General features: G+C 35.9%; 1 protein-coding gene across 1 annotated transcript in view; it reads right to left on the bottom strand.

Annotated features, from left to right (window-relative positions):
- Positions 1 to 609: 609 nt before the first annotated feature.
- The window catches only part of IPO5 (importin 5), a 39,114-nt gene continuing 15,554 nt past the window's right edge, over positions 610 to 24,169 (bottom strand). Inside the window, exons 9-26 of the mRNA XM_058548402.1 lie at positions 22,755 to 22,842; positions 20,793 to 20,899; positions 17,268 to 17,392; positions 17,089 to 17,178; positions 16,829 to 17,002; positions 14,200 to 14,418; positions 13,030 to 13,113; positions 10,956 to 11,088; positions 10,745 to 10,866; positions 8,998 to 9,094; positions 7,630 to 7,802; positions 6,505 to 6,616; positions 6,362 to 6,417; positions 5,163 to 5,285; positions 4,045 to 4,264; positions 3,196 to 3,424; positions 1,380 to 1,521; positions 610 to 755 (exon numbers count right to left, since the gene is read on the bottom strand). Coding sequence (XP_058404385.1) covers positions 669 to 755; positions 1,380 to 1,521; positions 3,196 to 3,424; positions 4,045 to 4,264; positions 5,163 to 5,285; positions 6,362 to 6,417; positions 6,505 to 6,616; positions 7,630 to 7,802; positions 8,998 to 9,094; positions 10,745 to 10,866; positions 10,956 to 11,088; positions 13,030 to 13,113; positions 14,200 to 14,418; positions 16,829 to 17,002; positions 17,089 to 17,178; positions 17,268 to 17,392; positions 20,793 to 20,899; positions 22,755 to 22,842 — 2,381 coding nt within the window. The 3' untranslated portion in view covers positions 610 to 668. The remainder of the gene's footprint in view (positions 756 to 1,379; positions 1,522 to 3,195; positions 3,425 to 4,044; positions 4,265 to 5,162; positions 5,286 to 6,361; positions 6,418 to 6,504; positions 6,617 to 7,629; positions 7,803 to 8,997; positions 9,095 to 10,744; positions 10,867 to 10,955; positions 11,089 to 13,029; positions 13,114 to 14,199; positions 14,419 to 16,828; positions 17,003 to 17,088; positions 17,179 to 17,267; positions 17,393 to 20,792; positions 20,900 to 22,754; positions 22,843 to 24,169) is intronic.

The following is a 24,169-nucleotide window of genomic DNA, read 5'->3' as shown; positions in this document are numbered from 1 at the left end:
ACAAACGTCTTTTGTATTTCAATGTTGTTTATTGAGGAGTGAATGAGAGACTACTGCCAGACATGCCAACGACACTTCACATTCAAGGGCTGGAAGCTGAAAAGCTTTCCAAACTGAGTCACTGCGTAAGCCTTTGGGAAAAAACTGAACGTGACATCAAATATGACATCTTCATGCTTGTTGTTTTTGTCTTCAGCTTTTTTTCAATTTTTGGATCTACCAGTTTGCTGGGTAGAAGGCTTCTTTCTACCCTACAAAAAGACTCACACTCCAATTAATAGAATTAACACTAGGTGTATAGCAATTTGTTTTAACACACATCTGTGCTAACTGATCTTAAAGCTGTTTTGTCTTAAATTTCCTTATGTCTAATGAGAAAAATTAATTTTATTTCCCTTTCACCTTCAATGGGTGGGCTATACCAATAGAAAAATACTCTTCAGTGCTACTGTAGGGCTTACAGGGAACTTCTTCAGTGGTATAACAGAAATCCATTTAAACACCATTGTGAACCCCAGTGCTTCTCTTCCTGCTGTTGTGGCTTTGCAGAAGAATGGCCTACACACAACTCTACCATTCTCTTTTGCTCAAAAACAAAACAAGGAAACCTAAACAAAAGGGTAAACCTTTATTTGGAGTTAGTTTTCTGGTGGTGATATTAAGGCCCTTCAAGCAGAGTTCAGGAGCTCCTGTATGGCTGCCTGCTGCTCGGGACTGAGCTGTGCTATGCATTCAGTCCACAATCCTCCAGAAGTCTAGGGAAAAAACATTTTCACAGATTTAGATTTGGTGAAATGGTCCTTTTGAAGTATTTCAATAATTATCATTAGGTAGACTATAATAATTCCAAAATACTTTCTTTCCAGGTAGATCAATTTGATGAGCATCATTGTAAAAGCAAGAAGTCTGTTCATTTCTTTAAAGTTCACTTCACTTACAATAAGTTTTCTTCATTTATTTTTGCACTGATAAAGCTACACTAGGTAGATGACACATTCAAGTAACCAAAACACAGGAATTTAAGGACTAAAAATCATTTAAAAAACTTTAGTAGCTAACAGTTCATTTACTATTCAAATCTCATCTTTTTTTCTTTAGAGATATGCAGAAAAACTTTTACATGAGTATGTGCTAAGCACCAACTGGAGGGTTCAAAACGTCTCATATTTAAGACAAATGTTTTAGTTTTAATAAATAATGAGAACATATGGCTAGATTATATATTAACCATTTGAGGTTTGGAGACAACAGAATACAAAAATGAAATTTCCTTAGCTTATTGGATTTCTATTTCCTTCTTCTAATATGAAAGACTATGGGGGGGGGAACCCCCCAAAACATTTTATTTCCCCTTCCCCAGGTTAACCAAATCAGCTTACCTGTACTTGGCGAACTACATTAGCCAGACGTTTGGCACAAGGATCATCATGTTTAATTGCCTCATGCATTTCTCCTTCTGCAATTATACCAAATATTTTGGGCAGATTGGCATTGTTTGGGCCAAGAACTATTGGGTGATTACTGACAAAAGAAAGAGAAGAAAACCAGTATAAATGAAAATTATAAGGAGAAATCATGCAAGCACTCACATTTTCCCTCAACCCCTCCCCCAACACTGAATTTTGTCATAAGATCTTTATAAAATGATTATGCATTCACTAAAATCAACTGCCTTTTAAATTCAGTAGGAAGAAAATCTGCTAATTTTACTTATTAGCTCTTCAGTTTCTTCACACGTAAATTAGGAAAAATACTTGGCTCATCTCTCAGGGTTGTTTTAAGGGCCAAACAAAAGAATGCTCTAAGTGCTTTATACATAATTTATAACTTATTAAAAAAAAAGTAAGATATAACTAAGAATAACAGTTTCTCAACACAAATTTTATTTAGATACTATAAAATGGTTTCTAAAATAAATTCGAAGTTCAAAAAGATATATGGGCTTTTCGAGAAAAAGCTGGGACATAAACTCCAGGCAAGTTTAATGGAAAGAAACGCTAAGAGTGAATTTAATTAGAATTCCAGTCTTTGTTATTAAGAGAATTTCAGAGTAGTCATTTCCAAGAGAGATGATCAAACAGCACGATGGAGAACTGGTCACTTCAGAGGCAGGAGCAGGTAAGGAGAGTGTAGTCTCCACGATGGCCATCACATTCCTTAATGATGTTCTCAGTGGGAAGACTCACACACAGTATTCGTGTGAACTTAAACAGGCATGAAGGTAATATGCCCACTGGCCTATTTCTACAACTTCCAGGAGATAAGTGGTTGTAGCCCTTGGATTTATTCATCAATTTGGATTTATTCATAAAGTAGTAATTAATAGTGACAGAGCTCAGATCTAATATTTAGGGGAACTTGGACTTAGAAAAACAGGCACCAAAGAACATGCCTTTGATTTGATAGCTTCTATACCCTCCAGGTTGTTGCAATTCTTAGATACACTCATGGGCACAAAATAGCATTACTAACACCAGAGCCCAGGGCCAGATCTTGATTACCCGTCTGGTATACTTTCCTTACACCACTGATTCTTTTTTTTTTAATTTTTTTAAAATTTTATTTATTTATTTATTTTCCCCCCAAAGCCCCAGTAGATAGTTGTATGTCATAGCTGCACATCCTTCTAGTTGCTGTGTGTGGTACGCCGCCTCAGCATGACCGGAGAAGCGGTGCGTTGGTGCGCACCCGGGATCCGAACCCGGGCCGCCAGCATCGGAGTGCGAGCACTTAACCGCTAAGCCACAGGGCCGGCCCACACCACTGATTCTTGAGTCCAAAAGAATAAAAAAAACACACACACACCAGAATTTAGGAGGGTAAAAATATGGTACTAACAGTGTACTTCAATCTCATTCTACTAATAAACGATATATGTCAATTATACCTCAGTAAAGTTGAAAAAATAAAATAAAACTAAAGCCAAACAAATAAATAAATGGGGTGGGCGACAACATTAAAAGGGAATCTTCTTAAAACATCATGTTCTATGATGCCTCATCTGTTGAATTTAATTCCATAAAGAATAACTCAAAATTAAATCTGATTGTAAGGCCATCTTAACTGTGATATGGTTTCCTAGTACAATTTACAAAGACTGTATTACTATAAACCTATACGTCAGAGAGCTGTGCACAGCAAGCACTGGTTTATGTGAAGGGGAAGGAAATAAGGTCTATCTGTCCTCTTTCTTACCTTTCAATCAGGTCGCACAGATAACTGAAAGTCTGAACGGCTTCTTCTTTGTCTTCATGTAGCGGAAGCCAAGACAACCAGTGTGGGAGGACTTCTTCAACGTTCACACAGTCGGGCTTGAACTTCATAATTTTCCCTACTGCTGAGATACAGTTCTCTGTAGCATTGACATTTTCTTTGGTCTTAGAATCAGCAGACTGAATAACTCTTACCAGCAGTGGAAGTGCTTCTAAAATAAGCATTTAAAAAAAGGTCAGTTAAAATCTCACATTTTCATGCAAATGAACATAAATATTTCCTCCTTTCATCTTTGGACCAGTTATCGATTACAGTGAACAAATGTTCAAGTGTAAGGAACGTTTTGTCTTCTTGGCTATAGAATCACAGACACAGTCAGGAAAGGGAGACAGGCCCAGTACAGCCTGGAGCCCCAGCACTCTACTCACTTAGAGACCCCAAGAGGTCAGGAGCCTCCAGATTGACACTCCTGATCACCTCTGGGTACTCAAGCTTTTAAAAGCCACCTAGCTATATTCTCATGCTAAACTTAAAAAGACCCCAGTCTATTTTAAAAGTCCTATGTTAGGGCTGTGGTATACCCCCCAACCCCAAAATGAACTGTACTCTGGAGGATCGAGGTGGGGAGGCTCTGATTCCACTCAGATTTCATTTCTATTTCTATGAGAATAGAGGCTAAATTCATAAATGCTATAGATGAGGTGTTTGCAAAAGGGAAAGAGAATAAAGCAGAAGAAAGAATATAATGTTTGGGGGTGTGGAAAAGAGAACAAGGTAGGGATAAAAGGGATGTCTGGAATGAAATGCATGGAACCAAATAAACAAAAGTACCTGTACAAAAAGGACGATAGTTATCTCCGCCATACTGTGCCATGACTCCTAGGCCATACGCAGCTGCCTGCCTGACTTCTGGGCTGTTGTCACATACATATTGGAGCATTGGCCTTAAGAAATATTCTGCATATTTAAATGAGGCTGGACTACAGTGTTCTATGACATCATCGAAGATGCACAATCCCCACTGTCTGTCTGGCCATGGTCTATGTGGACACTATAGAGAGAGGTTTTTAAGCTTTGACTATTGGAGTACATAAAGAATGTAAAGAAATAAATATTCACGTACAGACTAACAGCTCACATGGATACTCCTGGTACAGGCAATGAAAAACTACACAGTAACAATCACTTGTTGTGAATAACAATCCTCAAACTACTACACAGATTTAATAAAGCATAGGTTTAAAAGACTTGCGTGATTTGTTACAGAATTCCACAACCTGACATTACCATATACCAGGAAGAACTTACATTACAGTAGCAGCAATGTATACACATTTACTTTATAGAAAAGATAATGTTAATGCTGTATTTAAAAAACAACAATAAAAACTGCAAGAATCTTAACTTTATAGTATTCATTCAACAGGCTAAGTCATACGTGCCTAAATCTTTTGAAAAATGTACTGCACTGCTAAATGTAATAAAACACAGAACTGAAAGCCAAAAAAGGGACAAACATCTGATGACTGGTTTTAATTTATAATATATTTTAAAAAATTGAACATATAAGGCCATCATCCAGCATCTATGATTGCTGGTTGTACATTCACTGAATTCTCTAGGGTGCAATAAAAAAAAGTAATCATTCTGTCTCCATTTATTAATTTAGCAGGGCATAGATAATCTGAAATAAAGAAAAATCACTTGTATCTTTAAAATGCATTATAATTTCATTGAACTATGGAAAACCTAATTAGCAAACTTCAAGCATATACTCAGTGAGAAAATATCCAGGGCAATGCAATAAACTTGATAAAATTAAAGGTGTATAGTAGAAACTCATGATTTCAAAGATCCATTTTAACCTGCAAGTGTTAAGTTTTCAAATGTTACAATAAAAGAATTCCAGGTCAACTATCTAAAATAACTGTCAGAGAGGTAACACTTACAATTAGGTTGACAATTAGTGGAAGCAGCTGTTCAAACCATGGTAACACCTTTTCCTTGTAGCTACTGAATATTGAGTGTAAAATGTCTGACACTTTGGTCAGAATATAAACATCATTATCATCCTAAAAAAAATAAAATAAGAAAAACACACCCATATGCATTAAAAAGTATCTCCACTATTATTAACGGAACATCTATTAAAAAATTCTAAGAAATGCAGCAAATTAATTTCTCATCACTGTCTTAAGAGCACAGCTAGAGACTGAGGTTACCTCAACGATTGTGCATCATGTCTCTTACCTGCCTACGGAAAGATAAAGCTGTGTGGCAAGTACTGCACTTACTGCACTTTTCTTGGAACATACTTAAAAAATATATGGTTGAAAAATTATCCCAAATTTCAAAGTTCTAAAACAGAAGTGTTTTTAACTTTAGTATTATTATTTTTTGTTTTCTGCAAGAATGTTTCTAATTTTGGAGTAGGATGGTGGGGAGATGTGGGGTCAGTTACTTAAAACATCCAACTCATCCCTGAGAGCAATTTGTGTATGTCAGCACGTGAGAACCCTGCAGAGAACTGAGATGACCTGCACATGTTAGCAGTGGTCTACCAGACGGCCACATGCCACATATCCTGGACCCTAAATACACAGTGGAAATACGTTTGATGGCATCAAGTGGTTTGATGAGGAGAGAATAGAGTAACAAGGTGAAGAATAATTCTATCAACCTCTGCATGTGTATTATTTATAAGGAAATTTGCATTATTCTGTGTCCAGTAGAAAGACAGCTCATGGTACAGAAAGATCTGGCCTTAAGCCCTAGACTGTCAACAGTGTGTGGCTTTAGGCAGTCACTTAACATCGGAGTTTGAGTTCACGCATCTTTAAAATGGTGAAAGCATCACCAAATACAAAGGGTTGTTTCGAGGAGTTATGCAAAAGAAAATACTGGGTGAACTCCAAAGTGCTTTTATGAGGGATTACAACAAAATGCACACACAGCATCCAAACACATCAGCTAATTTCAAATTACTTATTCTCTAAATTTATCAACGAAATACACACATCTGATTCTTCTGTACACATTATGGATAATCACATCAGAATGACAAGTCAGATGAATCAGAAACTTAAGCATTTACTAATCTTCCAGATGCAGATGCTCATGTAGATTAAATTCTGAAGGGACAGTTTACCTCATCTTGTAGTGACTCTTCCACCTGTTCATCATAGTCTTCATCTTGTCTTTTAACTAAAACACACCCAAATAAAGGTCTTTTTAAATGGTCGCCAAAATGGTCAAGGATTACATTCAGAAATAAAAGCGTGGAAAACTTACCTTGCCGCAATTCTTGATTTTTAAAATGTTCTTCGAGTTTAGCTTTCAATATACCTCCCAATTCTTCAAAGTGTTCATTATTAAGGCATCCATCTCCCATTACTTCAATGCACTAAAATGAGGTTGAGGAAAGAAAGCAACCTGTAAGATCTAAGGGTTTTCAGAGTCAAATGTTAAATTCCATTAAGAATCACAAGGAAGCATGAGAAAAATTAACATAACTCAGTACCCTGGAAGATTAATGATTAAATGAGTAGATATACTTGGTTTGTATTTGTTACCATGCCAGTAATTTAGAAGAATTTTTAAAATATTTTTCTTTTAAACATGTCCTGAGCATATCTTAAGTGCCAGGCATTATGCTAAGTGCTGAGGATTCAAAGATGAAACAGACCGACCAGCTTCTAAGGAGCTCAATTACTACAATACACACTCTGCACCAAGACAGCACTGGAGAAAGGGTATAAGTCTGCCCTGGAAGGGCATTACAGGTGCAGGGAATCATACAGGCAAAAGTATGGAAGCATGTGTTCTTTGGAAAAAAAGAAGAAATTCTGAACTACGGGAGTGTAAATGAGGACAAATAAAGATGCTGAAGAACTGTTAAAACAAACTCTGGAGCAAGCTATGGAGCTCTGAGCAATGGAGGTGAGCAGGAATATGGGAAGGGGAGTGACTCAAATAAAGAGAAAGTTAATGCTTGAGAAAAGGAGAATGAACTGGTAGGAAAAGAGCGCGAGATCTCCGGAGTAGACCAAGTGAGGCTATTGCAACAGCACAAAGAGGAGACAAGGCAATGGGGAAAAAAACAGCAATTTTGGAGAGAGAATAGGACAGAAACTAGACAAAAGTTGGAGATGATACCCAAGCTTCTGTAGTTGGATTATTAGGTAAATGACGGTGGAAACTAATCAAGACTGGAATACAAGAGTAGCTACTCTTAAAAAAAGAAAAACAAACAAAAAGAATGACAACACCAAAATATTAAAATAGAAAAGAACTGCACATTTTTGGTAAAAAAAATCATTTGTTATAGCACACACACAAAAAAAACCCCCAATTTATTTAGCAAGACTAACAAATAAACATACAACCTACATATTTTTAAGAGAAAAAAATATTTACCTTTGCAAAAGAATGCATTATTTCTGAGAGGACATCTGAATCTGGTTCTGTGCCAATGGCCTTGATCAGAGCATCACACATGAAATGCCACATCTGTGTGAGATACTCAGGACCACGAACTCTCGCACATTCCAGGAGAAGAGGCATGGATTCTGCTGCTGCCACTCGAACACGTTTTATTGTTAAGAAAATATAATCAACTGTTCTATCACTTTGCTTACTTAAACGTTCAAGTGCTCACTGAATTAAGTGAAGTGCCAGGTAAGTTCTGTTTATCTAAGACTGCTACCCAAGAGCCTGTGTTAAATATAACATGTGTATAAAAATAGATGTCTCCCTGCCCATAAGACATACCTCCTGTCTCTCCTATCACCGACAATATAGCAGGAATAAGCACTCAAATGTAACCCCAAAACATAAACGACTGTGGAAGGACCTGGGGCCCTTACAGCAGGTCTCAGGATGTACTCACCTCAAAACTTTCAGTAAAACATGCTTCTAACAAATGCAACTGAAGCTATGACTTGACTGAGAAAGCTATTGAGGGTCTCTTCCTGCACTAGCCTCTTCAGTTTTCAATAAAGTTTAATTGCCCCTCCCTATCTAATATCATTTGTAAAATAAGGTCTTGAGACTTCCTCTTAAAAACAATTCTGCTACGTCCTCTGGCATCATGGGAAGTCTCTGCTGGGCAAAAGCCGTCTTCTGTAAAGGATGCCACTACAGAACACTGCATGAGGAACTACAACAAAGAGGCTCTGGAGGCAGGCAGATCTGGCTTTGGGTCTGGGCTCTACCATTCCATTGGGCTGACTTTTTTTTTTACCCATCTATGAAACTGTGTGTGTATGTATAAAGGCATAACAATGTAGCTACACATATTAATCACTACTATCATTATGTTGAGGAGGAACACATTTAACATGTAGATTTACCAAGAGATGTTTCTCCCCAAAGGTGCTATCCACATTTGAAATGTAAGATTCTGTGCCACAGAAAGTTAAGTATCAGTGGGTCTCTCACCTATAAGAAAGGTCTCACTTTCTTAACATTACCAAAAGATATTGGGGAAAAGCAGCAATTATATACAATTGTAAACATCTGTTAATAAAATGCCAATGTTTAAAATCCTTCAGTGGTCCACAGAAAACTGTCAACTAGAGGCTAGGTAACAGTTTCTTTTTCATGTTTTTGGCACAGTGAAACAAAGGCACATGCAAAGAACCAAGTTTACAGTCTGAAACTATAGTCAGGGCAAACACAAACAATAATGGTGTTACACACTTCAGTTAATACAAAGGTAATATTTGAACAAGCTACAATTTAACTAAACCTAGACAAGTTTTGTGTTCAAAAATTGTAGGATATCATCGTGGAAATAAAATTTCAGTAAAGGGACCATCAGTTTGACAACCTGTTCAGTGTATTCCACAAAGCCTTCCTTTAACTCCTTAGCATAGCAAACCTGAAACCGAAGTATTGAAAAAGAAATCAAGATCCATGTTAGTTTATAAGTATTAATATTTATTAACAAAGAGCAAAATCATAAGGACCACAGAATGTTGTATCCTGACTAGAATTACATTTAGAGCAGCATGCAGGACTGTCAAATTAGTCCTCTAATTCTAAAAAGAATTGTAAAACGGGAAAGGGCTATGAAATGACTCTAGTATGTATTGTCATTCAAACCTGAAATACTCCATATTTTTATTTTTTGTGTGTGAGAATTTATCAAAAGTTTCAGCACTCCAAAAACACTTCAAACAAAATATACCACTTAATTAAGAAAAAATAATTTTAAAAGATATAAAAGAGGCCGGCCCTGTGGCTTAGCGGTTAAGTGCATGCACTCCACTACTGGCAGCCCGGGTTCGGATCCCGGGCGTGCACCGATGCGCCGCTTGTCCGGCCATGCTGAGGCGGCATCCCACATACAGCAACTAGAAGGATGTGCAACTAAGACATACAACTATCTACTGGGGCCTTGGGGAGAAAAAGGGAAAAAAAGGAGGAGGATTGGCATTGATGTTAGCTCAGAGCTGATCTTCCTCACCAAAAAAGATATAACAAACCTGAAAACTTAATTGTGGCATATCATTTACTTTGTCAATTTGCAGCAAACAGGCTTATGTTATTTTGTATTTTTAAAAAAATCATTTTCAATACTGAAACCGAAAAACACAGTGCTGTTTTTTTAAAATAATTGTTTCTTTATTCTTTCCCACTACATTAAAAGATTTGATAATTTTGTTTACAGATGTTACATTTGTATTTGCTCTCCAGCTGAGAGAGAAAGTCACCACAAAAATCCAAAATATTTATAAAATTATAGGCACTAAGTATTGATAAGAGTAAGTTCAAGAAATATACAGTTAATGAATTAGAGAACACAATAATGCTTTATTAATACAAAATAAAATTTGAGCCATTAACTTTTATTTAGGCTTAACTGCTAAATTTGTTAATATTCCATAATCTCTTAATTTTATCTTTTAAAAAATATATTATCCTTCACTGTCTATAAAACACGCTCATAAAGGGGGGAAAAAAAAGAAGACCTCAAAGAAAGAGAACTTAAACACAGACCCCATAAGACTATAAGAGATAATCATTGTAAACATTTTGATTTTCCTACCATGTTTATTTTTTTACACAACTGAAATCATACAGTTTTGTTTTTAACATTACGACACACTTTTGTTCATTTGTTCAAAATAATATTCCTTGGCCATCTATTATTCACTAAGCACGAAACAGACAAAAATCCTTGTCCTCATGTAGCTTTGTAACGGCTGCATAATACTCCAGGGTACAGTAATTATTCATCATCTTCCTAATAACAGGCAATCGGGCTTTTTCATTTTTTTTTTTTTTTTTTATTACAAAGAGCACTGATAATGAAAGGTTTTTATCCACATGATTTCTTGAGGATGGAAATCCAGGAACGGAAATGTTGGGTCAAAAGGTTTCTAGAACATTTTATTTTTTAAAGAATATATTACTAGCTCTTCAAAATAATTTCTTTAGCATCTATGAAAAACACTCCTGTGAAATGTATATAAATATATTATGAGAAGTTGTAAAACAAAGTTTAGTAAACATTATAATCACTTACCAGCATCTGACAAGCAGTTGACTTTTCTTCTAGTCCTGCAGTTTTAATACCAAAACTTTGCTGATCTCCAAGGTTCACAAATTCCCAACCATCATCATCACTCATATTCTCCATGTCTTGGGCTATTAACAGGGAAGAAAACAAATTCACATTAAAAATAACAACAAAGAGAGAAGTTTTACAATTGCTATGTCCTCATGAAGACACCTACTATCTAAAAGGGCTACTTCAGGCTTAATTGAAGCTGTCTTCATTAAAGGCCCCATAACCACTGGAAGGTATTGCTGGAATTCTTTTCCAAGGATTTTGCACATTCTGGCCCATGCTGAGATCATGTAAGAGATCTGGGGGGAAAAATTACAATTAAATTAAAATTGATTTAAAAACAAGGGGTAAATAAGACATCATAAAGCCATTTCCCTATTTCATAGAAACAATTTTTTATTTTACATTCACGGCTCTTTAAGCAACAAGTGCATTTTCTAAGGTCATATACTTAAAATGTTCAGAAACAATAACAAAATCACTGTGAACCTCTCCATTGGGATACAGACAGTGGGTGAGGAAAAGACAGAGAGCAGGACTGTGTCTATTGTCTTCCTCCTCTCAAGTAATATATAGTTTCCTCTAATAGCATCTGAATCATGTAAATAAAACCACTTAAACATGTTAACTCCTAGGCACTAATATTCTTGAAAGTAGGAACATATTTTACTTGACTTTGTATCCCTACTGCCTAGCATTCCATTCATTAAACATTTACTAACACCCAAGAAACAAAATATCCCTTTCTTTTAGCTGTTTTAATTTTCTGCATAAGCGGCTGGGTATATTTAAGACACCTCTTCTACTACTGTGCTTACATGGACTTAATAATCTGCAAATTACCTACAGAGAATCTGGTTCTAATTCATCATCTCTGTAACCCACAAAGTGATTTTTTACTCCCCAATATCTATTAATCTTGTGTGTGTGCACACACACATATACTACCCACTCCTAATTTAAAAAATAAAACCAAACAAACCAATTTTAAGTGTAAAAATGAAGTCCATTCATTCCACACATATGCCATGTTTTTTCCAGATGGCAGGCATTCTACTACATGCTGATACAAAGGTGAACAAGACAGCACGGTCCTTACAGGTCCCCTCCCAGCTCACAGTCCCTCGGGCTTCCTCCCAATAGCAGTTTGGTAAGTATCCTTCTAGCTATTTATTCATATACATACAAAGATACATGTACACTTGGGTACTATTTTGTATACTATTAAAACACATAAACACATACTCTTTATATTATACTCTATCCTGCTTATTTTCTTTTCCTATTTAACCTATGGGAAGTAATTAGTGTGGCTGGGTAAAATCAAAATTTAATTCAACAACTATTTATTGATGCCTATTATATGTTAGGCATTGTGAATACTATTAAGATTATGACAGACATCTAAGGTGTTATTACAACACCGTGTCATAAGTACCCACCATCAAGACTTATACAGGACGTGAAACATGAGCAGGAGTTAGCCAAGTTGAGCGAGGGAGGATTCTTTCTAAGCTAAAGGAATGTTTATTTGTTCACAGGCAGAGAGAGGAGAGCACAGCATGTTCTAAGATTGTTGGGCTTCTGTACAAAGTCGTCTTCTTTTGAGACGGGAAGGAAGTCATGTGGCATTCAAAGGGCCAGGAGACTTCTAAATGTAGATGTCTAGTAAGTGGTTAGATAAATGAATCTTGAATTCAGAGAAAGATCTGGAAGTCACAAGCATATAGAGGAAAACTTAAGCCATGATAATGGATGATATTGCTCAAGGGGAGTGAGGGGATACGAGAGCCTAGGACAGTAGAACTCTCAACAGCACCAAAAACTTGAGTCAGAGGAGAGGAGAAGCCTACAACAAACAGAAAATAACGGCATGAGAAGTATAAGGAAAACCAGTGAAGAATGTCTCTGAAACTAGGAGTTAAAACTATCTCAAGAAACCTATCACTCAATTTCCTTTTTTTTTTTTTTGTGCTGAGGAAGATTCGCCCTGAGCTGACATCTGTGCCAACCTTCCTCTATTTTTTTGTATGTGGGATACCACCACAGCATGGCTGGTGAGTGGAGTAGGTCTGCAACCAGGATCCGAACTTGCAAACTCGGGCCGCTGAAATGGAGCACACGGAACTTTAACCACTCGGCCACAGGGGCGGGGGCCCTCAATTTCTTTCAGTACATTTAACCTTGCGCTATCCGCAACTCCTAAATGGACCAACATGAATGTGTGGAGGCTGCTTTACCTGAGGATCATCATCTTCCATATCACTAAAGTCTGTCTGGGTCTTCAACAATAGCTGCATCACATCTGATGCATCTTGCATGAACTGGAAGAAAATATTTGAGAAAATCAACATCAATTTTGCTCAGATATATCAAATCGACGAGGCACTCATTGCTACCCAATTTTGTTTCTTGTGTAATAACAAAACTTTCCAAAAAAACCAGTTACATTTCCCACATGGATCATAACCCATCACATAAAAATATAACATGGAAAACTTTTCACCTATATTGCAATGGACTTAGAGCTCTTTCTAGGGAAATACATTTTCCAGTGAAGGTCAAAGGGAATTGCTGTATAAAGATACTTCTAATGGCATCAAGTTTCAGTCTATGGCTTATGTATTTCTAACAGCAAAAAGATAACCCAAATCTAGAAAGAAAATTTTGGATTGCTCCAGAGAATTATATGATTTTCATTTAACTCTCGGTGTAGTTCTGGCAATCTCCATTGTATAAACAGGCAGTGTTTCAAAGATAGGTGGAAAGCCAGATATATAGACTGTGGAACATAAAAAAGTTTTATTGGTTAGGTTCTCAGTGTCCCATAGAAAAAAATTTATAATATAATACTGATGCTGATTTTGGAGGAGACCAGAGAGGTTCTATGTTGACAGTTCTGAGAATCACAACATGAGGGGCTGAGACAGAGGAATTTCTTTTGGATTAGTTTTGAAAACTCTGACATGTTGGCTGGGAAGAAAAACACACAGGCAATGGTCCTTGCTAATTATTTTCTGAAGGGCTATATGTATATATATTTCTCTCTTAAGTCACTTGATGATTTTTGGATTAACAGGAAAGCAACTGGAATGTTTCAAAGCACATGTTTAAATGGGTGAAACTAAACATATGGATCTTGAACTCCACATGCCTCCCAAGAGGTAGACTGTACATGCAGTAGGGAAAGGGGGAGGTTTCAAGAGCATAACTGAGTTAAGAAGAAACCTTAATATTAACAATGAAAAAACGAAGGCAACAATTTATTTATATATAAAATAGGAGTACTGTAAGATGATAGAAAAAGACAAGCATCCAAAAAACCATTTATCAGAAGGAAAAAACTCTTAATGCCTCCCATCCATAGCCAAATTACACACAGTAAATTCAACGTACTACAAATCACTTACTTTTTCCTTCCCAACAGCCAGACCAATGAGGCTGATGCATTCAATAGTTTTTCCTCTGAGAAGTCTGAGTTCCTTTTGAACTGCATTCTCAACAATGTGCTTTAGTGATGGCATAAATAAGTCATAGTAGGGGACAAATTTTTCCTCTGCAGTATCTGCAACTGATGCGATAGATGTCACAACTTGTTCCAAAACTAACTTGGTGCCTTTTTGAATCAACTAGGAGAAGGAAGATGCACACAATAAATTATGTAAATGAAGAAATAGTGGAAAAATACTGCCTTCAAGTCCCTAAATGCTTTCCTGAAATAGCAGGTTAAGACCACCCGCCAGCAGTCAGAGTGGAGACTGTAGGTTTTGGAGTAAATTTAAGAAACCCTGTGGAACTATTTAGGTGGTATCTTCTCTCTCTTCTGTTAACACAGTGCTCCTTACTCATTTTCGCTTTATCTCAAAGCACAGCTAGTTCTCAAGCACAAATTCGACTCCTCTTAAAATTTTTGTATCCATCAAGCTTAATGCCTATCTTTCTCACTCATTTTTCCTCAGTTATTCTCACTACTTACTATATATTTTGTGCTGTCCTACTACGTTGTGGACAAAATTCCCTTTTTGGTCCATTCCTTTACCTTCTCATCCAAGTGTCCCCAGAAGATATCACTAATGATACCACCGGTACCCTCTCTTGTGCCCATTTCTCCAGCTTGGTGAAAGAGATGAGATCACCCTTTCTCCTGTACCAAAGATCTATAGTATTCTCTGACCTGGCTAGTAATACCCAGGTGGTATTTGCAGCTGGGCTCATGCTGTCCTCTGGCAATATTATTTTATAATTCCCTGTGGATTCATATGAATACTTGACCCAGTAACTACTCAAGATTTTCTTCATTCTGCTCATCAACTACAACCACACTCTCAGCAGAGCTCTTCACTTTGTATTACGAGTTCCACCACACCTTTAAAAGGTTAACTTACTCCTTTCTTCCTCTGTATCTCAGGATCTGCTTCATGTTTAATGTCTTGACCTGCCTCTGATCTCAAAGGAATGTCCTTCTTCCTCAGCTACCCTCTCTTCATACAACTCTTGCTCACATACTTTATCCTCCTCCCATCCCATCTCAGCAACTCCTTCCTTCAGTCTTTAAGCATCTCACACACTGGCCTTAGGGGAGAAGGGGCGGGCGATAACAGAGACTCTCCTTGCACTTTAGCCCTCTACCCAAACTTACTTGTCAAGTCAGATCTGATCCATCTACTCCTGATTTAACCAACTGACCTGCCTTAAAGAGGTCTACCTCTTTCTGTCTTCAGATACACGTATGTTCCTTTACCATATTCTTAGTCTGCTGTCATCTGACACTGAACACTCATCCTTTGTTCCAAATCCCTTTCTTTGCCTTCTGAGACACACTATCTCTTGTCTTCCTCCTTGTTCTCCTTTAGACCAGTGCCACGCAAAGTGTGGCTGATGAACTGTTAACAGTTAATAATGAGTTAAAAGTACAGGAACTGAGTGTTAGAAACTTCTATAACAATTTGACGGTTACTTTATGTCTGATGAATATAATAGTAAAAAAGGCTTTTATTTTGTATGTCCTTTCTATTCATATTATTTTTGTAGCAGTAATTCATTTTCACTGTTCATGACAACAAACTGGACCTCAATCTTTGCCTTTCTTACCTGCATCTTCTCTCTCACACACTGCTGTACTAACATCATTCAATTGTTTTTAGGGTGCCTCTCTTACTTAAGCTATAACTAGAAACCGTCTATTTGGATGGCCATGCCTTATTTTAAAAATTCAACATATTTAAAGCAAAAAAGGATATTCTTTTTCACATCTTCTCTCTTTCCGTCATCCAGTTTAGAAGATTGGTCAACAATTTTTACTTCCTTCTCTTTGATCTTTTTAAATTCAAACTGGCAGAAAGAACTGCTAATGCTTCCTTAGAAACATCTTTTAGAATCACCTTTTCCCCTTCATTTCCACTATTACCATCTACGCTCCCTGAACAATGATCATATGACGGTCTTGCCTTAAATCTTCTCCCTTTTTTGTTTATGCCTTACAATGCTACCATGCTAATTTCCTACAATCACATTACTATGATTTCTTGCAGCAGTTAAAAACATAAAATGGTTCTACCAAATTTATATAAATCAGAGTTCAAAAATAACTGCCTTGTTTTCAAGGCAATTCATATATAGTCACGCGCTGCTTAACGAGCGGGATATGTTCTGAGGAATGTGTTGTTAGGCGATGTCACTGTTGTGCAAGCATTATAGAGGGTACTCAGACAAACTGAGATGGTACAGCTTACCTAGGCTATACGGTACCCACCTTATGGGCCCACTGTTGCATATGTGGTCTGTCATTGATCGAAATGTCATATGCTGCCTGACAGTACTGACTTTACCTAACTTTTAGGCTATATCTTTCCCAATTCCAATGCTGGCCCATTCTCTGGTCAAGCCTGAATTACTATACTTACAACAGCCTGGATTGTGCTCCTCCTAACTTACCATTCTTTATGGCCATGCTGAAAAGTCCCTCTCTCTCCAGGTCCCACCCATCAAATTAACCTAAATTAATTACTAAATAGGGGGATTAAAGATCTTGAAACTTACTTCTTGAAGTTTAAGTACCATGATGGAATGCAGATGTTTCACTAAATTATCTAAATATGGAATAAGTAGCGATTTGGGACAGTCCTCAGTGAAGTTGATGAGAGCAGCAGCGGCATGGGCCTGCACTCGTTGATTGCCTTGGTCTTCCATGGTCTGCAGCAGAGCTGCGATAACCTGTAAAATGAAATCATATAAGCATACATTTTGAAATGCCACCCTTCTTACAGTTTGATTTGAGTGTTTGAGGACCTGTTACTTACCTTCTCATGGAATTTCTTTTGGAAACCAGGTGCAAAATCTGTAGCCATCTGTCCCACGGCATTACAGGCTGCGTACCTTACTCTTGGATGCTAGAATATGTTTCTTTGTATTAGTAAAGGCAATGGGTTCCCATGTGAAACTGGTAATAATTATGAATCAAATATTTACTGGTACTTACAGGATCCTGAAGAAAAAGCAAAACAAAATTTACTATCTCATTTAGAATCCCCTCCATTTGCTGGTGGCATCCTTCACCAATGGCGGATAAGGCCATTAAGCCTGCATGCCGGTATTTCCAGTCAGCTGCAGAAAGGATTACACACGAAAGAACAGCAATCAGACAGCACAAACATGCCATTCCTGTAGTCAGAACTATAAAAAGACCCTCCTCATTTGGAAAACAACAACAAAACATTTTTATACATTTATTAATTATAAAAAGGGACACAAAAAGTGCCTGACAGGATTATTTCATTGTAATATTGGTTATATCACCCATGTATTTCTATTCCAAAAGTTAAAAGGCAATACAAAAGCAAAGAGCTTATCAATACTTATATCAACTACTTAAAATAAGAGACATCCCCCCTAAAATTTACTATAAGCAATAAATATCTGGATTTCCTGTATCACACACTGCTGTTTATTGAATATAGATTCACTGTTTCCATGGTCACATTTCTTTAAAAAGAAAAAAGGTCAAGGAGAAAAGATGCTGCTTTTAAAGAATTTCTATATAATAATATGGTAAATGAATATGGATGAACCTTATTTGCATTCTAATAATAATAATGGCTATTTGCTTTTTGGTTAATAGAATATTAGCTAAGCAATTGTTTATTTTACTAGACTTCATATCCTGTTCTAACCTATAATTTCCCTCTCATTTCTAAATATTTATATTTACTATATTATTGCTCCCTTTAGGCTGCTTCAAATTCCTTGTGGAACAAAGCAAGACATACATAAATATATAAAGGTAGGATCTGTGTACAGCAATGCTTCTCAAAGTGGGACCCGAGAGCCCTGGAATTCCCTGAGATTCTTTCAGGGGGTCCACAAAGTCAAAATTATTCTCCTAATAATATTTTTCTTTCACTTTCATTTTGAGGGTACAGTCAAGTATTTCAGGGATTACAACATGTGTGAAATCCCAAGAGACTGAATGTAGAAACAAATATAAGAATTTAGGTATCTAAGATATTTGACAAAAATGCAAAATAAGACATTCCTCTAATATTTTTTTTGTTTTGGAAAAGAGTGACTCTTTATAAAAAATGTTATTTCTGTTAATGTGTAATGAGTTTATTATTATTTTAAATGAACATTTTAAATATCTGCTTTAATTTCTAATACAGTGAACACTGATAGAACCCACATAAACAAAAATGTTCTGGGATCCTCAGTAATTTTTAAGAGTGTAAAGGGGACTGAGAAGAGAAAGTTTGAGAACTTCTGGTATAAGGCTTAACCAAGTTATAGAAAAATCCTAAATTGTATCAGACTTAATTTTTCACTTTGGAGAGCCCAAAACCCATGTAAAGATTAACTCTGTTGTAACTAATTCTATGGTAAAAAATTTCTGAAAAATTGCTAATGTTACTGTTAAGTATTAAAACTTTATTATTTACAATAACATTATTATATACGTCTTACTTGTGTTTCAATTACTCAATATACCATTAAGCCAAAATTTCTCCACTGAGGAATAATAATCCTAGGAAACCAATATATCAATATCTTGTAGCAATCTTTGCATACTGGAGTTATTAAAGAAGAAATGCAATAAATACTTATTGATACAGAAAGAGGTCCATATTTGGTTCAGAGAAATAAAAAAAGATATATTCGCCTCATATATTCCCAATGTGCAGAGTTCCCAGGAGTGTGTTCAGCAAAATGTGACAGTATGTATGGAGATTTAGAAATGGTTTTCTTCCTCTGAATTTTAAGGTTTAAAAAATTTTTTATGTTTATTATTTAAAGCAAAAACAGTAAAACTATTTTTTAAAATAAAGTGAGGCATATGTTAAGTTACTAGGAAATATGTATCTTTTACCACTGTTGAAGCACTTTTTACATATATTACAAACATCTTTGGACCCTAACCCCAATCCTGGGTGTAGGGCAAGTATCATTTTCCTGTTTTACAGACAGGAAAACAAAGGTGCAGAAGACTTGCTCAAAATCATACATTTAGCAATAACCAATTTTTATTAAGAGTTCATTGCCATACCTGTAAAGCCTTCTGCATCCAGCTAGTAAGGAACTTAAAGTCAAATTCTTTAACTACAAATCACAACCACATCCACAACAAGCCTATTTGAAGAGTAATGTGAATCAAGGGAGGAACACTTAACAGCTAGTTGACCTTGTACAATCTTTTAATGTCTCTGGGCTTTACTTTCTTCACCTTAAAAATGGAAAAGCTAGATTCTTTCTAGCAGGCTCTTACAGGTTCAGCAATCCGTGATGCTGTCTCTATCCCTTTGGAAAAGAATCCTCAAAAATTTTACAGGGTAATAAAAGGGGAAAACTATTACTCAAGACCCAGATATAAAATCACATCATTAAAAAGTGATACTGGTTTTGGACCATGCCATTTCGGATAAATAAGAATTTTATAGGATAAGAAGTAGCTAGGTAAACAGTAAAATGGCTAGAGTTGCAAATAATTCACTTTCATTTGAAGCTGGTATTCTGTTACTTCGTTTTACTACTTTAAGATCCTGAATCAAGGGCTTGACCAAGTCTGTCTCTTGTAATGTACCCTATAGATATAAATATTACGAGTAAGCCAGGATTTTGGTAGAAGAGTGTATGCAGTAGCATTATTTGTAATCAACACAAATTATTAATATTTAATGAAGACTTGTCAAATGTTATGTGGCTATTAAACAAATGAGGGAGGCTATTATGTGGTGATATGATATACTGTGGAGCAAAAGCTTAAGTCAGTATGGCGTGTCTATATAGTGTATTCACATACAAAAAACTCTGCATATATGCATAAATAAAGTCAGAGAAAAGTCCAGAGAACTGTTAACAGTCGCCACCTTGGAATTTAAGTCAAGAAACTATTAGTTTATATATTTCTATACTTCATTTTTTAAAAAGAAAATCAAGCCCATTAACTTTATAATTAAAAAGACAAAAATAAAACACATATATAACAACAATTTTTGGTATGGATATAAATTACAGGTACAAAGGCTAACAAACGACCAAATATTTGTTAGGAAAATAACAGAAATATGGAAGTAGCTTCTCTTGTGATTATACTGGACATTTTTTGAAATAAAAGATATTGGATGAAGGAAGATTATATGAATCAAATATGCTAATATTTCATAAACATCCAAATAATGATGTCTTATTTAAATTCAAATACAGGTATTTCTCGCTAGGGAGAAAATCTAAACTTTCCTTAGAACTTATAATTTTTTCCTATACACTGAAGCCAATTCTGGGAAGGATTGAATAATATTGGCAGTAGTAAGGAAAAACATTCTTTAGTTTTAGGATTGAATGGTTCCAAAGATGACCAAATAGAATCTTATCAGTATCATATAAAAATCAGGTTAAGCACAGAATCTAAAAAGGCAAAGATTTATTTTTAGACACAGTCTAAGCATTTGTTAGAATTTAAGACTTTAGAAAGCCATATTCCACTATTCTAGCATTTAAAAGAGATATAGCTTACGATTTTGAAGCATTTGCATTATGTGTTCCTTGATCATCGGCAGAACAAGCTTTCCGCCAAGTCCACAAGCCATTCGGTCCAAAGCACTCTCACCAGCAACCGCATTGCTACAAACAAACAAAAGAATGTATCCAACACATTCAAAATACACAAGAATAGTACACTGGACAGACATATTTCTAAACATGTCATTAAACTAGGATTGAAAAAGAATAATTCAAGCAGTCTTTCAAATGTACGTAGTGAAGTTGTGAGTCGAAAACCCTAGAGTTAAAAGGATGGGGTACAAATAAAATCTTTTCATGATTCACCATAGTTTAACTAGTTCTATGTCTGAATCTTATTTTTCAAGACTTTTCCCTCTTTCTCTCTCTCTCTCTCTTCCCCCACACATACTCCTCACTGGCTAAAACTTAGCTTCTGATACTTTCAAGACTCAGAGGTCTGAGCAGAGTGTTTAGGAGCCTTCGGTATCTCACTGCCTGGACACATATCCTTCAAACTTATCAATGGACAAAACTCAGACGACTGAAAGCGGTGCTGAGACTGTATGTGATTTTCCCCTCACTGTGAGCTTCTTTATCTAGAAAGTAGAACAAACTGCTGCCGAAAATTACACAGAGGTGAAACTCAATGCTAGTGTTTTCACTGAATACTGAAGAAATTTGGGCATAAAAGCCATTGTGCTGTCTTAGAACTGCAAGATTAGCAGTGAGTTTGTCATGTGCATAATCTTTAATTGTTCTATAAGACTATAAAGATGAAGCTATAAATGATCTTTAGAACAGGTTAAGACAAACTTACCTTGAAAATATATTTATGGCTTATTTACTTACAGATAAGAAAATCTTATTCATCTAGTCCAGAAAAAACAGCTTCATAAACCATATAAATTTAAGTGCTGTTTACAGGGCAAATTAAAGGCCCAGCAGCAGCATATTACAGTAACTGAACCAGGGAAAGGAAACCCGATCTGAGCCCTGACTTCTCTTCAGCCCTATTAGGTGATTTCCAGTAAAGGATTACTTTCCTATATTCCAAAACAGTAGTAAAGCCAAAAGTCAGTTAGTTTTAATAACAGAATTAAGCCTCAAAAATGCACCATATATTCTGTAAGTCAAATGTCTTTATTTTTAATCTAATATCTGTTACAATAGCTTATACTGACTACCACTCTTTCAGGGGATTAATTTCAGTTCTGGGAGGTAGTACAATGCACTGGGAAGAAGAACAGAAATGCTATTAAACCCCAGTCTACTAACTGGCTATGTAACCTTGGACAAATCGCTCAACTTTCCCTCTCCATTTCTCCACCTGTAATATGATAATATACCCTTAGGACTACTGAAAGACTCAAAATAACAGAGCTCTAAAGTGCTATGTTTCATATACATGTAAGGGGCCATCATCACTACTGGACAGCAAACATAGATTTTGGTTGACTTTTCCATAGGAATCTGCATTCATGGGGGCCTCCTAAGTCAAAACGAGTACAACAGTAATGCCAGGGTTTGTCCAAATCTTGCCACCACTGTTTCCTCTCTAGCCTAATGTTAAATTACATTATATTGGGAAAATATGGTTATTTCATAGGGAACTGTGCTGAAACAACTATTCTAAGTGAGGTCTATTCACATAAAGGCATTTAGCACAACAAAACTTCTTTATAAATTAAAAGATAATTTTTTTCAAACTAAAAAAATCCTCAAGAAAATTTAGAGTAATATGGGGTAGAAAAGATAGCTACTTTAATAAAAATAAATAAAATATAATTTATAAAATTTGATATAGAAATGCATACAACAGAAAGCCTAAGTGTCCCATATTTGAAACTTAAAAGTTAAGTTTCAGATTACAGAATGCAGCAGGGAAGAGATGGGCCTTATAACCCTCAAGTTCTTGCCACCTGACTTTATTCTATTCTGTCAAGAAACCTCACAGAAATTTGGTGTCTGCGGTTACCTATCAAAATCATCATCTTCTAGTTCATCCGCATTTGCCCAATCTTCATCCTCTTCAAGATCAACCATCATTGCCAACATCTGAGGAACTAAAGTAAATAATTATTTCATACGTGAAGACTGTGGCTTTTTTATGTTGTCGATATCACCATTTACAAACAAGAATTTTTAAGTAAAAAGTAAAAAACGAAGGATTTACTTTGCCCCCGAGAGAAAGACAAAAAAATTATTTGCCTGTGCTCCCAACATCTAGTTTATTAAATTTTAACCTTTCGGCCTCATTTGATTTAGATCTTGCTCTTTTTAAGAAGTAACATTAAGGATAAAAGTCAAACTTCCCAAATCCTACTACATTCTCTCCCTCCCTCACTAGACATGAGCCCCATAACAAAATCAGTATTTCTCATTTCCAATCTGTTTTTACACTTGAAGTACAGATCTTTGTATCTATAAACAAAATATAGTACTATTTCAAGATTTTTAAATATAATCAATGGTATCATACTATAACTATTCTTTGGCAATTTGCTTTTTTCTCAACACGTGTGTATTTCATTTTAATCACTTCATAGTATTCCATTACATAAACACACTATCCTGTTGATGAACATTTTGGTTGTTTCTAATTTTTTTCCTATTACAAAATTTGCTTTGATGAGATTTTTATACATATCTTTTGAAGTGTAAGCTCAGAGCATGAAACTGTTACAAGTATCTTCAATATTACTAAAAAGCCACTAAACTGCTCTCCACAAGTGGTTGTATAAACTTGCATTCCTTAGGGAGGCCTGTCTTATTTCACAACAATGTGTGAAGTGCCCTGGAGCCGTAAGAGTCCTCTCCGATCTACACCCTTCATCAACACTTGATACTGGCAAACTTTCTGACAACTTGTATTCCACAATTACACTTATTTTTATTGAGACTGAGCAGTATTTGTTAGCTATTTCAGATTCCCCTTTGTGAATTTTCTGTTTCTAGACTTTGTCCACTTTCTAGATACCCAAACTTTGTTGACTGTGTGCACTGTAACTATTTTCTCAGTCTGTGGCTCATCTTTTAATTTCACTGATGGTGTATTTGGTAAAAAAAATTGTTTACTATTTGCAAATTTAGCAATGTTTGCATCTATGGTTTGTGATTCAGTCTTGAAAAAAATCCTTCTCTAACTATCAAACTTCACTTATAAAATGTATCTGTATTATATAGGTGTTTAATCAACCCCAAATTGGTTTTTATAGGATATTTGAGGTTGGGATACATTTTTTTCCACAGAAATAACCAGTTGCCTCAACAACCTTTGATGAATTATCGTTTTAAGTCTGCTTTGTTTCATGTGAGTGCATCTGTTCCCAGAGCCTTTTGTTCCATCTGATCCATTTTTCTACACCTGCACCATCAACAAATTCTAAATCT

Source organism: Diceros bicornis, chromosome 9 (genome assembly GCF_020826845.1).
Source record: "Diceros bicornis minor isolate mBicDic1 chromosome 9, mDicBic1.mat.cur, whole genome shotgun sequence".
NCBI lineage: Eukaryota > Metazoa > Chordata > Mammalia > Perissodactyla > Rhinocerotidae > Diceros > Diceros bicornis.
The sequence above is the reverse complement of the archived record's forward strand: the minus strand, read 5'-3'. Positions and strand labels throughout refer to the sequence as shown.